The sequence below is a fragment of the Rhinoraja longicauda genome, chromosome 6, assembly GCF_053455715.1.
Source record: "Rhinoraja longicauda isolate Sanriku21f chromosome 6, sRhiLon1.1, whole genome shotgun sequence".
NCBI classification, from domain to species: Eukaryota; Metazoa; Chordata; class Chondrichthyes; order Rajiformes; family Arhynchobatidae; genus Rhinoraja; species Rhinoraja longicauda.
This window is the reverse complement of record NC_135958.1, coordinates 68368634-68391932: the sequence shown is the minus strand read 5'-3', so window position 1 is coordinate 68391932 and position 23299 is coordinate 68368634. Positions and strand designations below refer to the sequence as shown.

Here is a 23299-nt window from a genome sequence, read left to right as displayed (position 1 = left end):
TCTCTCTCTCTCTCTCTCTCTCTCTCTCTCTCTCTCTCTCTCTCTCTCTCTCTCTCTCTCTCTCTCATAGCACCTACTCCGCCTGCTTACTGACTTCAGTCAGTCTACTATCACCTTAAGAATATCTCAAGGGTTAAAGGACGTATGGCTCAGCAGGATAGCTGCAGCGGTTTCAGAAGCAGCCACTCAAGTTTCACTTAGGCCAAGAAAGTGAATCACATCATTCCAGTTCTGAGGTCTCACACTCGCATCCAATCTATCAAAGAATTAATTTCAAAATACTACTGTTGATTCATAAAGCACTGAATGGTTTAGGGCCAAAATACATTTCTGATCTTCTGCTACACTATAAACCATCCAGACCTCCCAGGTGTTCTGGGACAGATCTGCTCTCTGTCCCAGAGTCAGAAATAAACCTGGAGAAGCAGCGTTTAATTTTTTATGCACCACATATATGAAACAAACTCCCAGAAAACTGCAGGTTCGCTGCAACACTCAGTTCCTTTAAATCGAGGCTGAAGACTTCTGTTTGACGCTGCCTCTTATTAAATCAAATAATTATTCATTCTAACATTGCACTGTAACCTTTATTCTGGTATTTTATACCTGTCTTATTCTATTTCAGCTTCCTGCTCTTTAATGTTTTATGTAAAACACTTTAAATTGCCTTGTTGCTGGAATGTGCCATATAAATAAACTTGCTTTGCCTTCGGCTTTTACATTCCATGCTTCCCCCACGCTGACCATCCTTCGTCTCCTAATCTCTTGGTTACAAGCTGATAACTGTGTGCAATATGTACGTTTTCCAGGGTCTAAGTAACACATATCCCCCCTTCCCCTCCAGGAGGGAAACTCGGTTAACACACTGACCAATTTATAAAGTATTTCTACAGACCCCATCTTCCCTGGGACGGGTTACTCAATTTAAAGTCTCCAATTCATAAAACTTTCTTACTGGCTTATTGGCTTCTATGTGACCACTGTGTTCCCAGGAACCTTTTTCAGGAGTCCAGACACAAAGGATCTGATAGTGCACTTTTACTCCCTTCAAGGTCCAGGTCAGATTGTTGGATATAATTTCAGCAGGACTCAGCCGTGCTTCCCCAGCCGGGGTGATACGTATCTGGAACAGGGCTACATGAAGTAATTTGACCCATGTAATTCCCATTTCACCCTGTAGTTGGCCAATTTACTTTTAAGGTCTGATTAACCCTTTCAACTAGCCGGCAGTCTGAGGTCTGTAGGCACTATACAACTATTACTGGATGCCCATCTGGGTACAGAATTCGTTGTTTATTTGACCCATGAAATAAGAGCAGTTGTCTGAACTTAATCGGCTTGGAATTCCATACCTGGGAATAATCTCATTTAACACTTCACGACAGTAGAGGCTTTGTTATCCCTTGTCTGGTGAGCCTCAATCCATTTACTAAACTCATCTACAATAACTAATACATATTTATAACACTGACATCTCTCCAGCTCACTGTAGTCCATCTGGAGGGTCTCAAAGGGATCCACGGACAATGGTGTTTTACCCATCTCATAAGGTACACCCTTCCCAGGATTATGTTGCTGACCAATCAGGCAACGATTGCTAATACCTTGAGCCAGAGATTGTAACCGTGAATGCCAGCATGTGGCTAGGAGCATATCACTGGTTGCTTTACCACCACAATGAGTTGCAAAGTGTATATATTCAATAACCCACATTGCTAAATCATCTGACATACAAGCCTGTCCAGCAGGGGTGATCCACAGTTTAGATTCACAATCAACTGTGCACCCGAGCTGTTTCCACATTACCTTATCCCGGTCAGGAGCGTCCTCCTGTAATTTAATGACGTCTTGGATGGTTGGCATTCCTTTCCGAGGGAGACTTGCTTTTATTTGAGCTTTCAGTCTGGCCCAACCGGTTCCCTACATCCACCGGTGTTTGACCTGTTGTGTGGGCAGATCATTTCATAACGGAAATCTGCTCTGTTGTATTAGGACAACTAGTTCAGCTGGCTGAGCAGAATGCTCAAAGCTGCTGACTCCAGTTTGCCATCCTGACAACATATGGGGGATTTAAGGACTTCAGGCAATTCTGTGATTCCATTCATCCAAATCAGGAAACAAACAGTCTCCCTTCGTTCGGGGAAAGCCAGCCATTGGACTACGTAATCCCTTACATCCATATCCCCAGACCCCATCAGGGTCTTACCAGACTTCTGTCTCAAACGTTTCTCATGAGCACATTCCTTCTTTAACACTCCGACTGATTTAGCCACTCCCCCTCCTGTAATTCCTATTCCCAATTTCAAAGCATTATCCTGCCAACTTGCCAACACTGAAGCTTCCCTTAATTCTTGACAATACTGTTTCCACAGGGCAATAAGTTCCTTTGCCAGAGTACCCCTATTACTCTTCCAAATTATCTCCTGAACCTTCTTAACATCATCCAGAGCCTTTATTCCTTCTAATGGCCAAAAGTCATCCCCTAATTTCTTGTTTAACTCCCCCGACAATTGTTTGAATTGCTCCGATTTGTCAGATACCGTTCACATAAGATTTGCAAAGCACTGTTTGATTCAGTTGTAGTATCCAAACGATTACCCATCTTGCTGACTGATAATTCAACACAGTGCGTTGCAAATGACACAAATTACACAGTCGCATTCCAAACGTCACACATCTTAATACCCCCCACAACACTTCACACAAGTTCACACACCTCACAACACTTTCATACACACAATCGGACCCAATCTTACAGCGACTGTAACCCACGCTTTCAGGACAGAAACCTGAACAACGTCCGCACTTTCAGGACTGAAACCTGACCTGTGCCCCATTCTCTCAGGACTGAAACCTGACCCAGTGGTATAGATATCGATATCATTTAATTATAGTCGACTCCCAGTGATACCAATCACTGACCAAAATATCTGCCGCTTCCAGTATTCACCAGACTGACCTGATTTCGTCAAGACATCACACAAGAGTTAGCGAATGGCCAATTTGTCATCAGACGACAGATCAGAGGAAACCGATGCAGTAAAACAAACCACTTGCATCGGGGGCCCAATTCCTCTCTCTGTCTCCGAGACTTCTCAGCTCCTTGGCCGCGAACTCGTGGTAATTGTCTTTTGAAATCCCACCGCTGCCACCAAATGTTAAATCAAATTCTTTACCTTCAGTCTGAATAATCACACGTGATACTGGATTAGCACATCAGATTTATTCCACCATGGGGTTCTTCCCGAGAAGATCTCCAGACACAACACTATTGTCTGAAGAGATCTCAACTCAGGGCAGGAGGGGAAGAACAACAACTTCTCCACCATTGTTTACTTTTTTATACAGAAAAAGAGAGGTGTGACAAAAAGAAATCAAGGACCAATTACACATCTAATACAATTTCCATGGTTACAGAGAAGACAAAATCATTGATACAGGTCACATGCTCAAAAACCAAACCATTAATATAAGTCACATGTATTTAGAGAAACGCATCAATTTACCTAACGTGGATTCAAACTTTTCCTACTTTCACACGCACCCAAATAAGGAGTTGCTAATAAGAAAGAAACTTTCTTATCTCTATAGACGAGCAATCTCGCAGCTGCATGACCTTGCTTTACTGTTTCAATACACAGTACTCGCAGTCAGACAGAGTGGGAGAGGACAATAGCCCATCTCTTCTGTACACTCCTTATCACTCGTAAAGGGACAAACACATTCTGTTCCCAAGGATAACATTTCTGCCACAAGCATCCATCTTACTGCTTTCCACTAAAATAAGCATCCATTTTATATTAGCTAAAACAACAAAAGAAACCATCTTTACTACAACAAAATATAATATCTCTAATTGACTATACCAGCTAATAGCATAGATTCTCAGTAGCTGTATGGAATGGGCTTCCGGTGGAAGTGATGGAGACAGGCTCGATTTTATTATTTAAGAGTAAATTGGATAGGTATATGGATGAGAGGGGATTGGAGGGTTATGGTCTGAGAGCAGGTAGATGAGACTAGGTCAGAGAGAGTGGTCGGCGTGGACTGGTAGGGCCGAACGGGCCTGTTTCCGTGCTGTAGTTGTTATATGGTTATATGGTTATATGGTCAGCACAGACTCGGTGAGCTGAAGGGTTTGTTGCCATGCTGCATGACTTGATAACAATATTGGTGATCTGTGCTTTATTTGATTTGGAAAGAAAGTGAATGGGGATGTCCAGCAAGATCAGTACTAGTAATGCTGCTCATGTTGTTTGGTAATCTGTATTAATAACAGTGCTGGGTACGGAGAACTAATATAAATGATTCTCGATGATACAGAAGTCTGAGACAGAAGACAGTGAGCAGGACTGAGACAGGATCCGGGAGGGGGGGTGAAGACTGGTGTAAGGCGAAAACCCACTCCGGGGAGTGTGACATGATTAAGTTTGATTGGAAAATAATGAGATGATCTGATCTAAGTCGTTCAATTTTAAATTGGATACTGAAGGCCTTAATTTGCAAGGTTTTGTATCACATTGAGAAGATTAGTCAAAACACTTGGATTCCTTGAACTTATAAATAATCCCAAACAGTATGAAAGCATATTATTCTAAAGCTTTAAAAAACACTGATGGGTCCGAGCTATAATAATATTGCTACTTCTGGCACTTCTGCCTGAGAGGACAAGATCTTAGAGGCATTTCAAATAATGTTTACTAGAAACTAGAGGCTGAGATAATTCAGTTTATAGAATCATGGGATGGTTACAGCACAGAAGGGGGCCATTTGGTCCATCAGGACCATGCTAGTTTTCAGCTAGAGCAAGTACCTGAGCAATTATGTGGAAAGACTGGTGGAGTTTGGGTAGGCAGGTAGACTTATAGCAGCGAAGAATAAGTGATTTCCTCCCACGCAGAAATTTGGAACTAAAAGCAGAAAATGTTGGAAACACTCAGCAGGTTAGGCAGCAACTGTAGGAAAAGAGATAGAATTAACACTTCATGTCAGAAACTCCTTTTTCTTTTCGAGATACAGCGCAGAAACAGGCCCTTCGGCCCACCGGGTCCGTGCCGACCAGCAATCCCTGCACACTAACACTCTCCTACACACACCAGGGACAATTTCAACATTTACCAAGCCAATTAACCTACAACCCTGTACGTCTTTGGAGTGTGGGAGGAAACCGAAGATCTCGGAGAAAACCCAGGCAGGTCACGGGGAGAACGTACAAACTCCGTACAGACAGCACCCGTAGCCGGGATCGAACCCGGGTCTCCGGCGCTGCATTCGCTGTAAGGCAGCAACTCTACCGCTGTGCCACCGTGGCCACCAATCAAGTTCCTCTTGATTGGAACTTCAACCTGAAACATTAACAGTTTCTCTTCCCACAGATGTTGACTGACCTACTGAGTGTTTCCAAAGCTGTCTGAGATTTGATAAATGTTCAAAGTCATGAGGTGCTTTGTTTGAATATTTCAGGTGAAGCTATTGCCTTGCAAAAGGAAAGCTAATTGAGGGAATAGATTCAAGCTTGTTGACAAAAGAATAGGAGACAAGATGGGAGATATTTTTTTACAAGCTGCTCTGCCTGAAGTGGTGGCAAAATCATCAAAACTTTCCAACTTGGATACATATTTGAAAAGTAAGCATTGGCAGTGAAAATTGGTTGCTTTACCAGCATGTAAAAGATGGGCAGAATGGCCTATTTCTTTGTTGTGAGATTCTATGATTACATCGCCAGTTCCCTTTTTCTCATTAACCGTGAGGCACATCGTAAATGGATCCCTGGTGATGAATTAGGTTCGGACTTTATTCAGCAGCTGTGATTTAGATTCTAATGAAGCACAAACTGACAAGCAAGCTGCCAATTTTCACTGTAACTTTAGCTGCTTAAATAAAATAAATCTGGGAGTTACTCAGTCACAGAATAGCTTGCTCTATCGTGCTCAGACCTCTGACCAAAATATTTCCCTCTTTCAGGTCTGTTGAACTAACGATCTAAGGCATGAGTTCATTTCCCACCAAGCTTGAGATCAGATAAATAAATAGATCTGGAATACAAACTCAGTCCATGGAAGGTGAGTTCCTTTAAAGGTCACCTGGTTCATCCACTGTCCTCAGAGGATACTGTAAGGACATTCAAAGTATTTTCTTTGGCCAAAGCACAAGACCAAAAGTGATGAAACCAATTTATGGAGAGAACAGCACAGAAGAGTGGTGGATATAGATTCAATGATAACTTCCATTGAAAAAAAAAAAGATAAATAGCTGATGTTAAATACCTGGGGGTCAAAGTAAGTAAGGAGCTGAGATTAACTCTGTTGCACTTTCAGTGGGATGGCAATGGATTCCTGTCCTGAACAAATGGTCCTATGCATTTGTGATTCTGGTTGTGGAACAATTACCATTCCTGATAAATGGAGAATAAATAATGTTTCTCTCCTGTCAACAACGCCTGGGAGAAACGTTTTCTTTGGGAGACGTTTCTTTGGGAGAAACGTTTCTTTGTTTTATTTCAGCTAAGAGTTGATGTAAGAGCTTGGAAATAAATGATGTACTTTAGACAGTGGATTTTAGAGATACAGCATGGGAACAGGTTCCTTGACCCATGGAGTCCGCGCCGACCAGCGATCACCCCGTACACTAGCACTAGGGACAATTTACAATTTACGGAAGTCAATTAACCTAAAAACCTGTATGCCTTTGGAGTATGAGTGGCATGGTGGCGCATCGGTAGAGTTACTGCCTTACAGCGCCAGAGATACACAATCGATCGTCTGTATGTACAGAGTTTGTACGTTCTCCCCATGACCTGCGTGGGTTTTCTCTGGGATCTAAAGTTTCCTCTCACACTCGAAGGACGTACAGGTGTGTAGGCTAATTGGCTTGGTATAATTGTAAATTGTTCCTAGTGTGTGTAGGTCAGCATTAGAGTGCGAGGATCACTGGTTGGTGTGGACTCGGTGGGCCGAAGGGCCTGTTTCCACACTGTATCTCAAAACTACCGTGTAAACCAGCATCTGGTTCCTTCCTACACATGCTGCCTGATCCATTGAGGTACTCCAGCACTTTGTGTCTATCTTACTATACCAGCATCTGCAGTTCCTTTCTACACAAATAAAGTCTTGTAGTCTTGTCTTAAACCTCTCAGGCTCAGGATAGGGGTAAAACTAATCCCTCTAACAAAGCAATCTTTTCTGGAGTGTGATACACTGCCACAGGATTTACTGGCAGACAACAGTCAAAGCCATCTCAATCCAAAACTATACCTGAAATTTCATTGTACCGCGACAGATAGCTTTTCCACAAAAAGCCTCATAGAACTGAGAACTGAATGGAAGGTATTATGTTTGGAAGCGTGATTCCCTCCAGATAGTGACAGGGCAACCAAGATTTCAATCAATTTGGACACAAAGTGATTAAACAGAAAAAACCCCCCAATTAATTTCTAGGAAATAAGGAATATTATGTGTGAAGCACTCGAAGTGCTTCAACGGCCGATAAGGTAACTTTTCAAATGTAGTCTTTGTTTTAATGTGAGAAAACCATGGATGTTTACCCATGTGGTCATTGATGTTGCAGGGCAAGCTCAAGAGGTAGGGGATAGAGCATGCCCCATCTCCAGAAGCACCTCCAGCCTCACGCCCATTTCCATTTGCTTTGGCCCTTTGACTTTAGAATTTGTGTGGTGCACTTGAAGAGGAGATCTTATCAACATGGGCATACCTTGATGTGAATTTGTGTCTCCCCCCCCCCCCTCCCCCCCTTCCTTCCTCATCTGTCTTCCCACCTGCTCTGCCTATTGACCAACCCAAGCCACATACCAACCATGAGCAACCTATAGCACTCCCACTTGTGATAGAGTATTGGGACATACAGCATGGAAACTGGCCGTTTGGCCCAACTCATCCATGGCAACCAAGTGCCCATCAAAGCTACCCACATTAGTCTGTGTTTGACCCATATCCTTCGAAACCTTTCCTATCCATGCACCAATCTAAATGTTTTAAACTGTTGTTATTGTTTCTGCCTCAATCACTTTGAGAGGCAGCTTGTTCTATATACACACCACCCACCATGTCACAACGTTAACCCTCAGGTCCCCATTAACTCTTTCCCCTCTCACCGTAAACCTATGCCCTCTAGTTTTTGAATCCCGAACCTTGTTAAAAAGACTGTGTGCATTCACCCTGCTGATGATTTTATACTCCATTATGCTAGGATGTTCATGGATTTGAGTCCCGTTCTGGGAAGGTCACACATAAACCAGGTTAATAATTGTGGTGTAGTGCTGGAGGCAAGGTGAGAGAGTTGTGCGGAAGGGGTGGTGGGATATGCGGGTGGGGGTGGGGAAGGGCAATTGTGTGTGCTTGGGAGTGTTGTCAAAGATCCAGGACACAATACAGGAGCAACACTATTTAAAGAAGCTTCTACTTAAAGACCAACACTATCTCCTGAACACCTGCAGTCAAATTAACCATCATTTACCACTTTCCCGTTTGTGGGATCTTTGCACAAATCGTTCACTACATTTGCCAACAAGACATTGACTCCCCTTCAAAATAGTTAATTGACCATAGGAAAGGCTTGGGGGCATCTGAGGCATGAAAGGAGCTGGTTGACATGGTAGATTTTACTTTTATTACTCTCCTTATCCCTTCAGCTGTATGAAGCAGCTTGGATTGCTTACTCTTACTAAGGACTGTGTAAAAACAAGTAGTGCAGATAATGTTTCAATGGTTTACGCTAGCGTTTTGAGTGTGTTGTGTACATCCCCTGAGTGTTCTGCGTCAGAAGGACGCTGGGTGCTGTGCGGGCAGACTGTCACACTGGGCATTGTGCAAAGCTGCTTCACTCTTAAACACAGCAAGCTGCCAGGGCAGCTACAAAAATTACAGTTCAATACCCAACGTTGCCACTGACACCGTGCTGCCTCCTCCTACACATCTCCGCAGGTGGCTTGCTTCATATCTCTCTGCAGCTGGGAAGATTAAAATTGAAACTCCCCACAACATCATTTAATGGCAATCTGGACGCAGTCCAGAACAGGAATGGGACAAATGAATGCAGCACAGTGGCGCAGCGGTAGAGTTGCTGCCTTACAACGCCAGAGATCCGGGTTGCTATCTTTACAGAGACTGTACATTCTCCCTGTGACCGCGTGGGGTTTTTCCGGGTGCTCCGGTTTCCCCCCACACTCCAAAGGTGTACACGTTTGTAGGTTATTTGGCTTCTGTAAATTGTAAATGGTCCCTAGTATGTAGGATAGTGCTAGTGTGTAGGTGATTGCAGGATAGTGCTAGTGTGTAGGTGATCGCTGCACAGCACGGACTCGGTGGGCTGAAGGGCCTGTTGTCCGTGCTTTATCTCTCACGTCTAAAAACTCTCTGTCAGAGGTGTAGACCCAGCAAAGATTGGTGGGAGACTTCAGCAGGTTTGAAAATGCACAGTACATTGTTCATTCTTCTCAAATTATAGCTGCACAAATCCCATTTTCCATTATCAGTGGAGAGAGTGAGTGATCAATCGGGCATCCACTGAGCTTCTCCCAATCATCAAAACCTAATAATGGAAGCAGATGTCCATCCTGTGACTCAGAACTGAACTGTTCGTGTACTGGAACTTATCATCAGCTCATTTTATAGCAAAGCCTTTTGTGCATTACTGTAACAGGACCCAATGTCAATATTGATTCTGTTCACAGGCATAAAGCTGTACATATGCAATCAAGCCATTTGGCCCAAAGCTCTCAAGTTGCCAAACACAGCTAGTATTATTAAACCACCTGCCTGCACCTGGTCCATACCTTTCCAAACCTTTCCTATCCACGTAGCTAAAAGTGTAATTTTAAATGTCTGGATTGTACCCATCTCTACCATTCCCCCTGGCTGCTTGTTCCTTATACGCTCCACCCTCTGTGTGAGAATGTTGCCCCTCAAGTCACTTAGAAATCTTTTCCTCCTCACTTTAAATGTATGCACTGTAGTTTTGGACTCTTCTGTCCCGGGGAAAAGACTGTGGCTATTCACCTTATCTATGTGCCTTGTGATTTTATAAACCTCTGGAAGGTCATCTTCAGCCTCGGAGAAAAAAAAAACACTCAACCTATCTTAATAACTCAAACCTTCCAGACTCAGCAACACCCATCTGAACCCGTTCCGAACTCTTACTGGTTTAGCCACATTTTCCCTCTCGAAGGGCAACCAGAATGTAAACAGTGTTCCCAATGTGGCCTCACCAAGTCTTGTACAGCTTTAACATGACATCCCAACTCCTGTAATGACCGATGAAAGCAAGTGGGTGGAATACCTTCGTCACGACCTTGTCTACCTGTAGTTTCATTAAACTATGTACCTGCACACCTGGGTCCCTCTGTATAGACTGATACATCCCAGAATGTATATAGTCCCAGTATATCAATGCACTCCAAATGTAAATAGCACACTCCTAAATATATCCTATATATTACGACACATTTCCAAATGAATGCAGTATATGCAGATGTACTCCTTAGACTTTACAATTATGGGTGTACATCTCTCATGCCTCTCTGCATTTCCACTTCTGTAGAAAGTGCTCGTTTCCGTGCTGTAGATCCATTGTGAATAATCTCATGTTTGCTTACACTGAAGTGTACCAGTCACAGTTTGGACCATTCCCTAATTCCTGTAAGAATTCATTATTGCAAAGTCAGAAAAAAACCTGGGATACTAAGCAAGTAAAGCCCACATCTGTGGGAGAGAGGAATACAGTTGCTGGTCCAGGTGAAGTTAGGTTAGTTTAGTTTTGAGATACAGCCCGGAAACAGGCCATTCGGCCCACTGAGTCCGCGCCGACCAGCAATCACCCCATGACACTAACACTATCCTACACACTAGGGACAATTTACAATGTTACCGAAGCCAATTAACCTACAAACCTGTTCGGCTTTGGATTGTGCAGGTCAACTTCAGCAGCCGGAGAAAACCCACGCAGTCACAGGGAGAACATGCAAACTCAGTACAGATAGTGCCAGTAGTCAGGATTGAGCCCAGGGCTAGTCCTGTAAGAAATAGGGAAGGACTATGGGAATGGAAAAAATAGGTGTGTTATAAATTGAAAGGGTGGGAGTAGTGAGGACCAAAGAAATGCCTGTGATAGGATTGGAAAGCAAGACTGCCCAGGTGGGACATTTACTTTTGGTGCCATCTAAAATAGGGAAACAAATGCACGTTAATCACAGCTGATCTGTGTATGCGTGCAAATAGCAGGAGAGGAATGAGGGCAAGTGGAGAAGGACTGAGAAACTACATGCTGAAACTGTAAGATGCATTATTATTATTGGAAACCTAAAATTAAAAAAAATGCTGGATTAAGCAGATTAAGCAGCGTCTGTGGAGAGTGAAAGACTGAGAGAAGAACTGACAAAACAGGGAAGGATGGTTATCTGAAATTGTTGAATTCAACATTGATTCCCCATGACTTGCATGTCTTGACAGGAGATGAGGCAGTCTTCGTTAAGCTTACAATGAGCTTTATTGGAAGCGTGTGGGAGATCAAAGACACAGAGATCAGTGTGGGAATGAATTGAGAATTAAAATGACAGGCAATAGAAACTTTATGAACACTAAGCAGTCACCAAGCATATGCTTAGTTTCTCCAGGGTAGAAGAGATCACATTGTGAGTACCAGATTCGGTACACCAGACTGGAAGGTGAATTAGTGATTCATTTGGAAGAAATATTTTGGTCCTTGGATGTTGGGAAGGTAGAATGTAAAACAGCAGGTGTTGCATCTCCTGCAGCTTAATGCAGAAGTACTGCGGGGAGGGGGATAGATTGGTGGAAATGGATGTCAAAGAGGCACAGTGGAGCAACTGGTAGAGCTTCTACCACTCAGAGCTGGAGACCCGGGTTTGATCCTGACCTCGATTGCAGTCTATGTTGAATTTGCATGTTCTCCCTATGAATGCTCGAAATGTTGATACCTGAAGGGTGAGACAGTGGTGCAGCAGTAGAGTTGCTGCCTTACAGCGCCAGAGACCCGGGTTCCATCCATGGGTGCTGTTGGTACGTTCTCCCTGTGACCTGCGTGTGTTTTCCCTGGGTGCTCTGGTTTCCTCCCACATTCCGAAAACATACAGATTTGTAAGTAAATTGGCTTCTGTAAATTGTCTCCAGTGTGTAGGATAGTGTTAGTGTGCAAGGATCGCTGGTCGGCGTGGACTCGGTGGGCCGAAGGGTCTGTTTCCGCACTAGTGTGAACGGGTGATCAATGTTGGCGTGAACTCGGTGGGCCAAAGGGCCTGTGTTGCCACGCTGGATCTATAAATCAATCAAAAAACAAGAGGAAATGGAGTCAATGAGGGGGTCAAATGGAGTCCTTTCAGGTGCCACATCTCCTGCGGTTTATGGGTAGATCACATGAGTGTTTCATCTCCTACATTGTGTAATTTACTGCTTCCATTTATTCTTACAATGCAGTCTATCTACCTAAATTGACCTGGACACATCACTTTTTATTTTATCATCTAGGTTATCCATAAATTGGTGGCTTGTTGCTCAGAAATCCTTCCTGCCAGATCAATAATTTGCCTGGTGACATATTATCCAGCGACTCAGCTTAAATAATGACACGTTCCCTTAGACGATCAAGATTGATATACCCTTGGGAAACTCATTGCAAAAACTAATTTCCTGAAGAATCGCATTCTCCCCTTGTTAGTATGTACAGGGTATATTCGGGAGTGTGTCAGTCTCTAATTCTTCAGTCGATTCGCTTTCACTATTTGCCCATCCATTATTCCCACATCTACTTGCTTTTCACCATGGGGGAAGTCATGGTGAAAATACTACTTGTTCCTCCCTTACTTTGGTTCATCCTAGAATATTGAGTCACCCAGTCAGTGCACGTTTACGTTTATTCTCCTAATCAGCTAACAAGAGTCATTGTCTATTTTCCCACAGACTATACTGGTCGGGGACAGTGGAGTGGGGAAGACCTCGTTGCTGGTGCAGTTTGACCAAGGAAAGTTCATCCCGGGATCATTCTCTGCTACAGTGGGAATCGGGTTCACAGTAAGTTGCTGGTTCAGGTGGTCATTGCGCCTGGCAGAGGCGGGTGCTTCTTCTTTCTACCCAGTTGTTGTGAGGACAGTGAATGGGCGCAGCTGGTAACCTGTGGGCAAAACGTGGTATTTCATTGAATGTTAATGCCTTGGTGCTGATCTCAGGACTGGCAGGCGCTTGCTGCAAGAGTGTGGATGTGTGTTGGGCTAACAGCAAATAGACTGTTTATTGAAGAAAAGCTTTCATTGCCTGGATCAGATGTGTAATAAATGCTAACATAACTTCTTTACACATGGATGTTGCCTTCCATGCTAACCTTTAAGTCCACCTAGACATCTCTGAGGAAATGGTGTGATGGCTTCTTGAACTCTTCCTTGCCCGCATAGTGAAGATGCTCCCACAAGGCATAGCATCACATTGTTCAGAAACAAGGGAATGTGTCCAGAAACAACAAATGTCCAGTTCTGGCTTGGAGGAGGATTTGGCTGTGATATTCACAATCATCTACCCTGCTACTCTTCTGGATTGCAAATGCCACAAATTTTGGCCTTGTACCCATCATGGAGTGTAAGCTGAAGAAGTGTCCTAATCCAAAACGTTGTCTGTCCAGTCCCTCACAAATGCTGCTTGATCTGCTGAGTTCCTCCAGCACTTTGTGTTTTGGTAGAGTACAGTGAAATGGAAAAACATTGAGGCAAAATGTAAAAAGAGGTCAAAAAACAATTGAAATTCAGGAGAACAAGGAAATGAAAAAAATGTGAAAATGTAGGTTGATGCTGTTGATTAATATGGAGAGATTGGGGATGAGGAAAAAATGAGAAGATGGATTTAAGATCGAAGGTGAGAGCATGTCTTAGCTGGGAAATATGGTAGTTATGTGAAGTCCCAGTGGGTCAAACTGGGATTAAATTCGAACAAGAGTCAGACCCCAGCCATTTCTCATGTTGTACGAAAGATAAAATCACAAGACAAATTCAGGAATCATGATCACCAAAATGCAATCAGGAAAAACTATGTCACAGACTTATCCAACTGCAAAGAAAATCATGGCCGATGGTGGCAGTTGTTGCAAATCAAGCAGAAACATATCCTGTTGGTGAATCAATACATCTCCCACAGTCCAGTCAGCACATCGCATCAGTAATGATCCCACAGTGTAATCAGAACATACCGCAGTGTCGATCAACACATGTCTCATCAGGTATCTCGTTGACTAATTAGTAAAAATCCCACAGGATGATCAATACATAACTGGGTATTTATTCACAAAATGCTGGAGTAACTCAGCAGGTCAGGCAGCATCTCAGGAGAGAAGGAATGGGTGACGTTTCGGGTCGAGACCCTTCTTCAGACGTACCAGCATCTGCAGTTATTTTCTTACAATACATAACTGGGAATCAGGCCAGGAATTATCCCACTGTCCAGTCTTTATGTATACATTCACTTTGCATGAATCTCACAGTCTGGTCAGTGCCATATCCCAGTCTGTACGTATTCCACTGTCCAGATGATATATGCAGTATTCCACCATTAACTAATAACAGTGGCACAATTTTTTTCTTCATTCTTTCAAGCTTTGCAAATTATCCATCCCTAATTGAGAAGGTGGTGTTGAGTTGCATTCTTGAAGTACTGCAGTTCTCCATTTGTGGGTACACCTCCAATGCGGTCAGGGAGAGAGTTCCAAGATCTTGACGCAATCACAGCGATATATTTCCACATCAGAATGGTGTACAGCTTGGAGAACTGCTACCAGATAGCGGAGTTCCCAAGTTTTCACAGCCTTTGTCCTTCCTGCTGGTAGGGATCGTGGGTTTGGAAGGTGCTGTCTAAGAAGTGTTGGTGACTTGCTGCAGTGCTTCTGCAGATTGTACAAACTGCTGCAGCTGCTGTGCTCCAGTGTTGGAGTGAGTGAATGGATGTGGATGGGTTGCCTGGCAATTTGGCCATGGGGGGAGTCCGTCCAAGAGGAGGGGGACCGGTAGAGATGGGAAAAGGGATCATCACTGGGTAGTAGGGTCTGTTTCCCATAGAAAAAGGCATGGAGACGAAGGCAACGGAAGAGAAGCTCGCCGTGATGGACCCAGAACTCGTTGAGGTGGGGGGTCAGAGGGGAACAAAGGTGAGGCTTCTGTCGAAGGGTCCCTTTTCTCCAGAATTGCTGCCTGACCCGCTGAGTTGCTCTGGCATTTCATGTCTATCTTCGGTGTAAACCAGTTCCTTCTTGCACACGTGTCCTGAATGGTGTTGAGCTTCTTGAATGTTGTGGGAGCTGCACTCATCCAGGCAAGTGGAGGGTCCTGCCTTGAGTCACATTAATGGGGCACAGGCTTCAGGGAAGTCGGAGGTGAGTTACTTGCCACAGTATTCCGAGCCTCTGACCTGTTCTTGTAGGTACATTATGTACATGACTACTACAGTTCAGTTTCTGGGCTATTGCTAACCTTCAGGATAGAGTCTGTGTGGGACTCAGTGATGGTAATGCCATTGAATGTAAGAGGGTGATAGCTAAATGTTCTTGTTGGATATCGTCATTGTCCAGCACTTGTATGGCACAAATATTATATAATAATAATAATAATATATTTATTTTATATAGCGCCTTAACACATGCACAAAGTGCTTTACAAATACAATTAACATAGAAACAAACAGACAAACAGACAAACTATCCTGACGGAAAAGCGGCGAATAATCAACTCCAGCGTCCTCTCACGTCAGGGTCCAGCAGTAGACATTAAAGAACACAAGACACACAGATACAATTTTTTACACAAAACAGCCATCACAGTGATTGCTCTAGGCATACCCTCACTGTGATGGAAGGCAAAGTCTTATCTCCTCCTCGTTCTTCTCCCGTGGCGCCACGAGGCGATCGAGGCTCCCAACCCCTTGAAGCCCCCACCGGGCGATGGAAAGTCCCAGGGTCGAGCCGAGCAGGCCGAAGAAAGTCCTGAGCCCCCACCGGGCGATGGAAAATGCCGCGGCCGAGCCACGCAGGGCGATGAGAGTCCTGAGCCCCCACCGGGCGATGTAAAGTGCCGCGGCCAGGCCACGCAGGGTGATGAAGGGCCTGCGGGCGGGTTGATCGTGCCTCGTGCTTCGGGGCGGTCGAAGCTGCTACGGCTGGAGCTCCCAAAAGCCGGTCGCCAGCCAGGGACCTGCGAACTCCCGATGTTGCGGTCTGCAGGGCCCACGGCCGAAGCCTCCGAGATGGTAAGTCCAGGCCCTGCGACCGGAGTCTTCGAGGTCGATCCCAGCTGGAGGCCGCCGACTCCACGATGTTAGGCCGTTGCGCGAACGGAGATACGACACGGTAAAGGTCGCATCTCCGTTGAGGAGGAGATTTAAAAAAAGGTTTCCCCCAACCCCCCCACCACCCCCCACATACACAGAAATAAAAAGGTTTCCCCCAACCCCCCCACCACCCCCCACATACACAGAAATAAAAATAAAACAAAACGTACATTTAACATCAACAATGACAAAAAAACACAACAAAAAAAACGGAGAGACTGCCGGTGAGCCGCAGCTGCAGAACACAGCCACGCCCCTTTTTTACCTCCCAGCCCAGTCTGGATATTGTCCAGGTTTTGTTGCATTTGTATGTGGACTACTTCGTTGCCTGTGGTGTCATGAATAGTGTTAAATATTGTGCAATCATCCCAACTTCTGACCTTATAATTGAAGAAAGGCAATTGGTGAAGCTACCGAAGATAGTTTCGTTTATTATTGTCACATGTACTGAGGTACAGGGGAAAGCTTTTTGTTGTGTGCTATACAATCAACGAAAACACTATACATGATTACAATCAAGCTGTCCACAGTGTGCACATATAAGAAGACAAAGGGTATATTATATTGTGCAAAGTAAAGTCTGATTAAAGATAGTTCAAAGGCCTCCAATGAGGTAGATGGGAGGTCAGGATCACACTCTAGCTGGTGAATGGACAGTTCAGTTGGGAAGAAACTGTCCCTGAATCTGGAGGGATGCTTTTTTATCTTCCATCTTCCATCTTCCTTTTAACTGTCCATCCCTAATTACCCTGAGAAGGAAACTCCAGTTTAGCCAGGGCTCCTTGATGCCATACCCAATCAAATGCTGCCTTGAAGGCAATATGCCACAGTGCAACCAATGCACATCATACACTTCAACCAATTCCTAACACAGCATCTAGTCAATGCATATTGTACCATCTGTCAGTGTGCAAACAGCAGTCCAGTCAGTCAATGTCCCTGTTGTACTATTGCCCGTACTTTCTGTCTTGTACATTGTGTATGCCATTGACCGTTCAGTGCAAGCACTATTCATGGGTTGGCATTTGCAATGCTGCTTCTACAGCATGCGATACCTGGCAGGTAGTCAAGCTTAAAGGATCAGATGGAGCTGGAGAAGAAGGGCGGTTCAGGGAGTGGGGTCCACATTGGAAGACCCTAGACAGTCATTGGTGGAATGAAGTCAATGGAGGATAGTCCATCTTTGCATTGCAATGTTCTTAAATAGTTAAAGGAGATGGGGACATTTACTTACAACTTCAACACTGCAACCATCTGGCATTACCCAATGTGTGGACACTGTTCAATGACTCGATGTGGAGTGATCAGATGTGCTGTAAATGACTATGACTGCAGCTCGGTGATTCATTCCTTTGTCACAGTTAGAAAATGTAGGCGAAGCAAACTCATGGGCTGACGTGCCTGTCACATGGACAGTGGAGTTGTTTGGAATATTGTCAGCAGTTTTGGGCCCCACATTTCAGAAAGGATGTGCTGGTGTTTGAGAGGGTCCAGAGAAAGTCTACAAGAATGATTCCAAGGATGATTGGATTAACTTATGATGAGCTTTTAAGGCTCTGGGCCTGTACTCGCTGGAGTTTTGAAAGATGAGGGGCCTCATTGAAACCTACTGGGTAATGAAAGGCCTAGATAGAGTGGACATGGAAAGAATGTTTCCAGTAACAGGAGAGTCTAGAACCAGCAGGCACAACCGCAGAATATAAGGACGTACCTATAGAGCGGTGAGGAGGCATTTTGTTTAGCCAGAGGGTGGTGAATCCGTGGAATTCATCATCACAGATGGCTGTTTAAAACGGAGATTGATAGCTTCTTGATTAATAAGGGTGTCAAGGGTTGCGGGGAGAAGGCAGGAGAATGGGGTTGAGAGGGAAGGGTATTTCAGCCATCATTGAATACCATAGTAGAGAAAGGCTGGAACATAACGTTTAACTGGGATTGAAAGAGAAGAAACTACAAAAATGGATATCCTGAGACCGAATCTTGTCCAGCAATACTCTGATCATCTTATGTCGGAAAAAAAAGTTTTATTATATTATTCCAAAGTGAATCATAATTCAATGAAGTATTTTGCCTCGAGACTATTTGGTGTGTAGATAATGCTGAACATTCACATATTGCCAGACGCTGTGGACAGCAGGATGTACACGGCGAATAAGCACTTTGTCTGTAATTGATGGTGCTGATTATGCGGTCTGACCAATTTACCAGAAGAACATTGAATATTGATCCCAGACCCAGGAGCTTTTGCATTTGGCATTTCCAGCAGAGGGCAGTAACATTCTCTTCAGCAGGGTGAGGCAGAGAGGGCTGCATAGTAGAGGGAGGAAGCGGCAGTGTTCAGCTGGACCCTGTAATCCTGGTCGATTGTATTATCACCATGCAATGGTAAGGTCAGGGCCACCATACTCGGAGGTGTCTAGCTGGAGCTAACCACTTTATTATCCCTAAGATTGAAAATCCCCGTACAACAAAGCAAGAAGTGTCATGATCTCACACGGTAAGTCAAGGTGAGCAATACATAGGTGAAACAACGGCTCTTTTATACATGAACATGCGAAGGGTGGCATCGTAGAGCACTGGTAGAGCTGCTGTCTCACAGCACCAGTGACCTGGGTTTGATCCTGACCTCGGGTGCTGATGATGTGGAGTTTGCACGTTCTCCCTGTGACCACGTGGGGTTTTTCTGGGTGCTCCTGTTTCCTCCCACATCCCAGAGACATGTGGGTTAATTGGCCTCTCTAAATTGTCCAAAATGCGTAGGGAGTGGATGAGAAAGTGGGATAACATGAAACTGGCGTGAAGGGGTGATTGATGGTCAGTGTGGACTCGATGGGCCAAAGGCCCTGTTTGAATGCTGTATCTCTAAAACTAAAGATTAAATACGTGCACACACACACACACACACACACACACACACATACATGCATGTGCACACGCATACGTGCGCACATACACACACACACAAATGCACACACAGAGCACAAATACTATTAGTCCAAATACAACTCGCACACATCCTCCCCTTGCCTAACATCACCCATTGAAGTCAATCTCCTCCATCCACCTCAAAGGGATGTTGCCTTCGAAGGTGGGGATAATGGGGAAAAAAATCACTCAAGTTATTTAGTTTTCTCCATTTTGACTAATGCCGGAAATAATAACAAATAAAAGGGGTCAGGCATATAAAGGGGATAAAGGATCTCAGATGCACACCTGTTCAGGTGAGGTCCTCCCTCTCTTGGAAAAAGGGGATGCAGGAAGACCAACCATCTCTTGAGCAGAGGTTATCAAGAACATGCCTATGTGATGTCAACAGCCTCTTGGACAGGACATTACCAGGACACCCTTATTCTGCTCAGTCCTACTGCATCAATGTACATATGCTTAGGGTGCAGTCTACAAGAGTGGCAATCTCCTGTTTTGTTGTTGTAGAGTATCTGGAGTGGCCCATTGTTTCCCCTTCCACAGAGTAGGAAGTGTGTGAGAAGTATGCTCGACGAGGGAGTGGAGAGGAAGGAGAAGGAAGATGAGAGCCAACGTATGTTGTTGTGCCTGACACCGCAAAGCATCATCTCTGCGCCCGACACCGTGATGCCTGAGAAAGGTAGGTCAAAGGAACACGAGTGACAGGGAGAAACACCAGGCTCAGACTGGACAGAGTGCCGTGAACTTTGGAGATACAGCATGGAAACACAACCTTCGGACCACTGGGTCCGTGCCGACCAGCGATCATCCCGTACACCAGCACTATCCTCCACACACTAGGGACAATTTACAATTATACAAAGCCAAGTAACCTACAAAACTGTATTTCTGTGGAGTGTGGGAGGAAACCGGAGAAAACCCACACGAGTCACAAGGAGAACGTTCAAACTCCGTGCAGACAGCACCCGTCGTCAGGATCGAACCTGGGTCTCTGGCGTTGTAAGGGCATCAACTCTACCACTCGCTGTGCCACTGTGCCACGCAAGGTCTGTTCCTACAGTTCCCTGCCTCAAGAGGAACAGAGAAACACCACTTGAGAACAGGCCACAAGTGGACAGGATCAATGGCTTGGGCATCTCCAGTGGATGCTGTGCATTTACAGTAGCCAATTAACACATCAGTACATCGGTGGGATATAGGAGAAAACCAGTGCACCTGGGGGAAGCCAGCCTAAGCAGAGCCACAGGGAGAACATACAAATTCCACACAGAGAACATCTAGGGTCAGGATCAGACTTGGGTCACTGAAGCTGTGAGGCAGTAGCACACACTGTTATTTCCCTTCCTTGGTTTATATTTCCCTTGATTATATTTTTTGATGGCATAGGTGGATCTGATTTTCACAAGCGGAGTTCAATTGTCATATATTATCAAATCACATTCTCGCATCATAGAACAGTAGACAAATTTCTCCAGTCTTGCCTCTGCCTTCGTGTATCCAAGGGAAATTTCTAATCGATGGTGATTGCCAAAATCTTGAGACAGGGGAATGAATTAATAGTAACATTGTCGACTGTCGGTGCTTAGGCTGTCTTGTTGGAGATGATTACTGACTGGAGTGAATAATGCTTGTCACTTCTTAGCACAAACCTAAATGTTGTTCGATTGGTGTGCATGAGAGCAAAGACCCGTTCAATATTTGAAATGTTCAATAGAATTGAACAGATCCAAAACTTCGCCGATCCGTGACCTCCAGATATGCCGCCTGGCCCATCTAGTTACTCCAGCACTGTGTGTTCCAGAAGAAGATTCCAGAATCTGTAGTTTCTAGAATCTTGAAAAAAATTCTAGACAAGAGGGAGAAGAAAGAGATAAGAACAAACAAAACATAAACAGGAGTTCACCCTTCGGCCCTCTTGCAGGTTCTGCCATTCAATATCCCAGCTGTTCTTTTCCAACAGCTCCATTTCCTGCACTATTCGTTTGTTTCCCATCTATATACTGAAACTCTCGTTTGTTTGTTTGTTTGTTCCTGAACTACAGCCAAAACGGTACATGATAGCGCAGCAATTTTAGGCCCACCTTACTCACTGTCATCTCTTTGGTGCTAATGGAAGAAGTTTCATTGAAATCGGTGTTATACTTTTAAAGTTATTCCATTTAAAAGTTTAAATCTATCTCTTAGGGAGGGAGGGGGGAGGAGGGAGGATAAGGGGGGTTGAAGGGGAGGTAGGGGGGTTGGAGGGAGGGAGAGGGAGAGGAAGGGGAGGGAGAGGGAGTGGATGGAGGGGAGGAGAGGAGGAGGGGAGGAGAGGGTGCTGCACCAATGCAGGAGAGGTTTGGGCCCAACGGGTCCACTTGGTCTAGTAATATCTAAAAACGGGTCAATCTCTGTCTTAAATACATTCAGCAAATCAGCCTTCACTATCCTCAAAGGTGGAGAATTCCCCCAAAAAATCACCACCCTCCTGATGAAAAAAAATATTCTAATCTGAATCATGAATATCTGTCACCTTATTGTGAGACATTCAGTTCTAGGCTCCATCCCAGGAGAAACAGCATCCCTCCATCTACCCTGATAAGGCTGTAGGACATGTGGACATTCCAATGAGATCATGCCTCATCTATATACTAAAGCTCTCGTTTGTTATCTTGTTTGTGACTGAACTTCAGCCAAAACGGAACAAGATAGCGCTACAATTTTAGGCCCACCTTTCTCACCATCATCACTTTAGTGATAATGCAAGTAGTTTTATTGAAATCGGTGTTATATTTTTAAAGTTCTTCACATTTTAAAGTTTAAAAGGAGGGGAGGGGGAGGGGAGGAGGGAGGGAGGGGGGAGGGGGGAATGGGGGAGTGGGGGAGAAGGGAGAGGGGAGGGGGGGTTGAGGAGAGAGGGGAGTGGGGGAGGACAGGGCGCTGCACCGATGTAAGAGAGGTTTGGGCCCAACGGGCTTGGTCTAGTTCTTCTTAAAATTGTACAGGCTCAATCTCTCAAAGAACAACAACCCCATACCAGGAATCAGTTGATTGATTGATTAATACTTTATTGTCACATGCACTTGGCACAGTGAGATTCGTTGTTTGCATACAGCACAAGTATGCAAGAGTTGCCACGTAAAGGGCGCCGACAAAGTTACAAAAGTATTCAAAATAGTCCCCCATTCTTCTCCCTCGCCCGGTCCCTCTTTGTTCTCGACGACCCCCCCCCCCCCCCCCCCAAACGCTGGGTCCTCCTTGTTCTCGGCGGCCCCCCTACGCTGGGTCCTCTGTTCTCAGTGGCGCGTCCTCCACCGACCACCAGGACTCACGCGGGCCGGTGCTCGGCCGACCGCCAGCACTCATGTGGGCAACGGCTCTCCAACGGCCCACCACTCTTGCCGAGGTCCCTCTCTCTCACCGACATCCCAGCTCGCTTGCCAACGTTTCACCTCACTCTGCTGGCGGCTGGGCCTGGTCCTGGGTGGCTCCGTGCTGGTGGCTGGGCCTGGTCCTGGTGGGCTCCGTGCTGGTGGCTGGGCCCGGTCCTGGTGGGCTCCATGCTGGTGACTGGGCCTGGTCCTGGTGGGCTCCCTGCTGGTGGCTGGGCCCGGTCCTGGTGGGCTCCCTGCTGGTGGCTGGGCCTGGTCCTGGTGGGCTCCCTGCTGGTGGCTGGGCCTGGTCCTGGTGGGCTCCGTGCTGGTGGCTGGGCCCGGTCCTGGTGGGCTCCATGCTGGTGACTGGGCCTGGTCCTGGTGGGCTCCCTGCTGGTGGCTGGGCCCGGTCCTGGTGGGCTCCCTGCTGGTGGCTGGGCCTGGTCCTGGTGGGCTCCGTGCTGGTGGCTGGGCCTGGTCCTGGTGGGCTCCGTGCTGGCGGCTGGGCCTGGTCCTGGTCGGCTCCATGCCAGTGACTGGGCCCGGTCCTGGTAGGCTCTGTGCTGGTGACTGGGCCCGGTCCTGGTGGGCTCTGTGCTGGTGACTGGGCCCGGTCCTGGGCGACTCCGTGCCGGCGGCTGGGCCCGGTCCAGCACGGATGCACAGTGCTCACCAGGAGATCCTTCTGTGCTG

General features: G+C 45.6%; 1 protein-coding gene across 1 annotated transcript in view; it reads left to right on the top strand.

The window, feature by feature from the left end:
- LOC144594558 (ras-related protein Rab-37-like) overlaps window positions 1–23299 on the top strand; it is a 147123-nt gene that overhangs the window by 21641 nt on the left and 102183 nt on the right. The window contains exon 2 of the mRNA XM_078401255.1: window positions 12930–13040. Coding sequence (XP_078257381.1) covers window positions 12930–13040 — 111 coding nt within the window. The remainder of the gene's footprint in view (window positions 1–12929; window positions 13041–23299) is intronic.